General features: G+C 47.6%; 1 protein-coding gene across 8 annotated transcripts; it reads right to left on the reverse strand.

Annotated features, from left to right (window-relative positions):
* Positions 1-1,398: 1,398 nt before the first annotated feature.
* On the reverse strand, positions 1,399-3,104 carry LOC144152174 (uncharacterized). 8 transcript variants are annotated; one of them, XR_013319088.1, is made up of 5 exons: positions 2,796-3,104; positions 2,637-2,731; positions 2,339-2,565; positions 2,189-2,254; positions 1,399-2,101 (listed from the first exon to the last, which is right to left on the reverse strand). XR_013319088.1 is itself a non-coding variant. In XM_077683396.1 (5 exons), the coding sequence occupies exons 1-4, from the start codon at positions 2,910-2,912 to the stop codon at positions 2,346-2,348; spliced, it is 345 nt and encodes a 114-aa protein (XP_077539522.1). In that variant the 5' UTR covers positions 2,913-3,104; the 3' UTR covers positions 1,399-2,254; positions 2,339-2,345. The 8 variants fall into 8 exon arrangements, 4 of the variants coding, with proteins under 4 accessions (XP_077539522.1, XP_077539521.1, XP_077539520.1 ...); XR_013319087.1 differs by having other exon boundaries at positions 1,399-1,940; positions 2,043-2,101; positions 2,189-2,565; XM_077683396.1 differs by having other exon boundaries at positions 1,399-2,254; positions 2,339-2,404; positions 2,492-2,565.
* Positions 3,105-3,509: the final 405 nt, after the last annotated feature.

The raw sequence follows: 3,509 nt of genomic DNA on the forward strand, positions 1-3,509 counted from the left end.
TGTTTCAGTATGCATCAACATTATCTTTGTTAAAAGTACCATCCAACAGCAGGCAGTGCTCAACTGTGAATGTTCAAGAAAGCCAATTTGTGATACCGCAAAAAATTTACATTGATTTGATTGATTGAAGGGTTTAATGCGCCGGCGCAACACAGGCGATGAGGCATGCCGTAGTGAAGGGCTCCGGATTAATTTTGACCACCTGGGGATTTTGAACGTGCGCCGAAATCTCGTGCACACGGGCATTTTTGCTTTTTGCCTCCATCAGAAAAGCGGCCGCAGCGGCCGGGAATCGAACCCATGACCTCGTGCTCAGCTGCGCAACGCCTTAGCCACTGCGGCGGGTAAATTTCCATTGATGCTTAGCATTCACTTCTTATCGCATTTGGACAGTGGAGCCAGTAAATGTGCCAGGTTGGCCTTTTCGGAGTGTGCAAGACAACATTAATCTGCCCTTGTTGGGGCACGGTGCCTGGCGATGTGCCAGCAGGAATGAAAACACAACACATGAAGGAGGGTGTCGACTACTCAGTGTTAAAAACTAATAACAAAAGAGAGGTGTGAGGTTATAGGGGCAGATGCAAGCATTTTGGCTAGAAATGCTCCTCTGCAGTTATTAGCATACTCAGTCATGCATCTTTGTATCTGATGGCAGGTCATTTAATGGCAAGCTTCCCAAAGACCCGTTATAACACGAAGCTTGCAAATTCTATGTCAAACAGTGCTATGAAACATTGCCAATTCTGCATTCATCACAGATGGCTAAATTAACGATTTGTGTTTAAGTCGTCAATGCAACAACCACATGCTATGAGCTTGTGTGGCATGCACTTTGCACGATCAGGTACGTGTTGCGACTGAAGTACCGCTAGGCTGTGCACCAAGATGATGTTTTAGGTTCGACATGTTCAATGAAAACTTCTTATTAAACAAGAAAAGAATTTAAATAAGGGGGGGGGGGCTTGCCAGCTACGTTTTCGTGCTCTGTTCGGGACACCACAGGGACTAGGTGAAGTTGCAAGCCACCAACAACTGATTGCATTATTGCAGTGGGTCATCTGGTTTCATTTGATAGCTCTGCCATAATGCTAGCATGAAGTTCACACAATAACAGCATGCCTGCCACCATCCTTCTGTGCCAGAATAAAGTGCAGCTGGTATTATTTTTCCGACATGTTTATCCCATATAGAGCTGGCCGGGGGCCATGGGATAGAAACGGAAGCGCAATAGCTCGTTTGTTGATAAAATTAAATTACTAAAAAAAAAAGAAAAAAAAGAAGCATTGCAGCAGCCCACAAGTCCTTGCGGGGGTGAATTGCCTCTTGACGGTCATAATTATATGTGGAACATATAAACGCCCAGTGGGGCTCATCATACCACGAAGGAAAGACCACAGATAAGCACTTGACAGATTTATTGTTCTCAAGTACACCGAACAAGCAAACACAAAAATTCATTCCGACTCTTATTATGCTAATTCTCGTGATACGCAATTATTTTTACTTCACGGACAAAAACAAAGCAGATTTTTGCTCTGTGAACGCGTCAAAAGGAGATGCCACTTTACGTAAATCACCGGCTTTTAGCTGCCTGCTACCTAGCTCGAAATTGTTGCAGATTTTCTTCAGGTCCAAATTTTGCCACGCTGGACGACGACACGGCAGAATTTTCTGTGGTCACGCCAAACAAAAGTGCCACTTTGCCTAAATCGCCAGTTTTCAGCCTGCTTTCCAGAATTTTGCTGCGCGTAATACCAGTTTCTGGGTGATAGCCGTACTCCAGGTGGCACCTTGAAAGGGAAGGAAAGCAATAAAACAAAAACAATATTGTGTACACACAGGACAGTTTCCAGCAGCGCGGGCTGCTGTGTGGCTTAACTTGGTTTTCGGATTTTTGAGGTCCTTTGCTGGGGCTGCTCAGGGAACGCCACGTGCTATATCTTGAAAAGAAGAATTATCACCGCCACCAACTCCACGCGAAAAAAAAAAAAAAATTCTTTCACAATGCCATGGTCAGTTTGCAGCAGCAGAGCGTGCCTTACCTTCGTTTTTAGATTTTTGCGGTTCCCTGAGGCCGCCGATGGAACGCCACGTGCTACACCTGGAAAAGAACAAAAGATCACCGCCACCAGGTCCACGCACAACGTCCATTTTTAAGCAGATCGTTGCTGCGCAGGCTTTACTTTACCTCCGTACTAGGTTTTTAGATTCTTGCGGTCCCCTGCGGCCGCCGATGGAACGCCACGTGCTACACCTTGCAAAGAAGAGATCACCGCCACCAGGTCCACGCACAACGTCCATTTTTAAGCAGATCGTTGCTGCGCAGGCTTTACTTTACCTCCGTCCTAGGTTTTTGGATTCTTGCGGTCCCCTGCGGCCGCCGATGGATCGCCACGTACTGCACCTTGAAAAGAAGAAAAGATAACGGCCACCAGCTTCACACGCAACGTCCATTTTTTAGCAGATCGCTGCTGCGCAGGCTTTACTTTACCTCCGTCCTTGCGGCTCAGGCTCAGCGCGCGAAAACCATCACGGCGTGCCATGGGGTGGCACGTTTTGCTGCAGCTGAAAAAAAAAAAAAAAAAGGCAAAACACATGAAAGCAAAACCCTTTCGACGGGAATATGTACTGCTTACCTTGAGATTGTTGTGCAGAACCATAATTTCGTTCCGATGGGCTTTCGCGCCAAAAAAGGGGCACTGGCGAGCAGCACGTCGTGCACCTGCTGCAGCTGGAAAAAAAAAAAATAATAAGAAAGGGGGCAAAACCCTTTTGCCGGGAATATGTACTGCTACCTTGAGATTTCCTGCAGAACCACGATTTCGTTCCGACGGGCCATGACAAAGCAATTTTCGCGCCAAAAAAGTGGGCACCGGCGAGCAGCACGTCGTGCAACCGCCCGCCGCAAGCATCGGAGCCGAATGAATGAATGAACCGGCAGGCTCGGCCGGTCGGCCGCGGCCGCAGCGCGGTGGCGCCGCCGTACGGCCAGGGACCTTTCTGGGGACCTTTTTTGGTTCCCTAGGCACCCTGGGTCGCCTAGGGAGACGGATCGCCTTCTTGAGCGTTGATTTCTGTTAACCAATCAGCGTTTCCAGCCGTTCCTCCCCTTATACGCTAATAGCTACACTGGCCGAGGTTGAGCACTTTCGCGTGGCTCCAGGAGAGCCGTGCTACGCATGCGCGAGGATCAGTGGCGTCTCACGGCGCACGCGTGTTTCCGTCTCCAAAACGCCGTAACACCAAAACTTCCGGTGACGTCACACAAAAATAAAAAACAAAAAACAAATACGTAGAAGCCGTTTATGCATTAAGTAGTAATAAGGCTACTCATAAAAAGTAAAAATATTGCTGCATGTGTAAGCATTTGCATCGAAACGTTTCACGCATTAACGAAAGTGGGGCAGATGCGCCACGAGCGCCTACTAGTGGTAGCAGCAGCAGCAGCAGTTATAAAAAAAATAATAATAATATATACTCGGATACAAGTCAAGAAAAAAGGGGCGTCG

Source organism: Haemaphysalis longicornis, unplaced genomic scaffold (genome assembly GCF_048455015.1).
Source record: "Haemaphysalis longicornis isolate Haplotype H1 unplaced genomic scaffold, Haemaphysalis longicornis Haplotype H1 scaffold_9, whole genome shotgun sequence".
Taxonomy (NCBI): Eukaryota; Metazoa; Arthropoda; class Arachnida; order Ixodida; family Ixodidae; genus Haemaphysalis; species Haemaphysalis longicornis.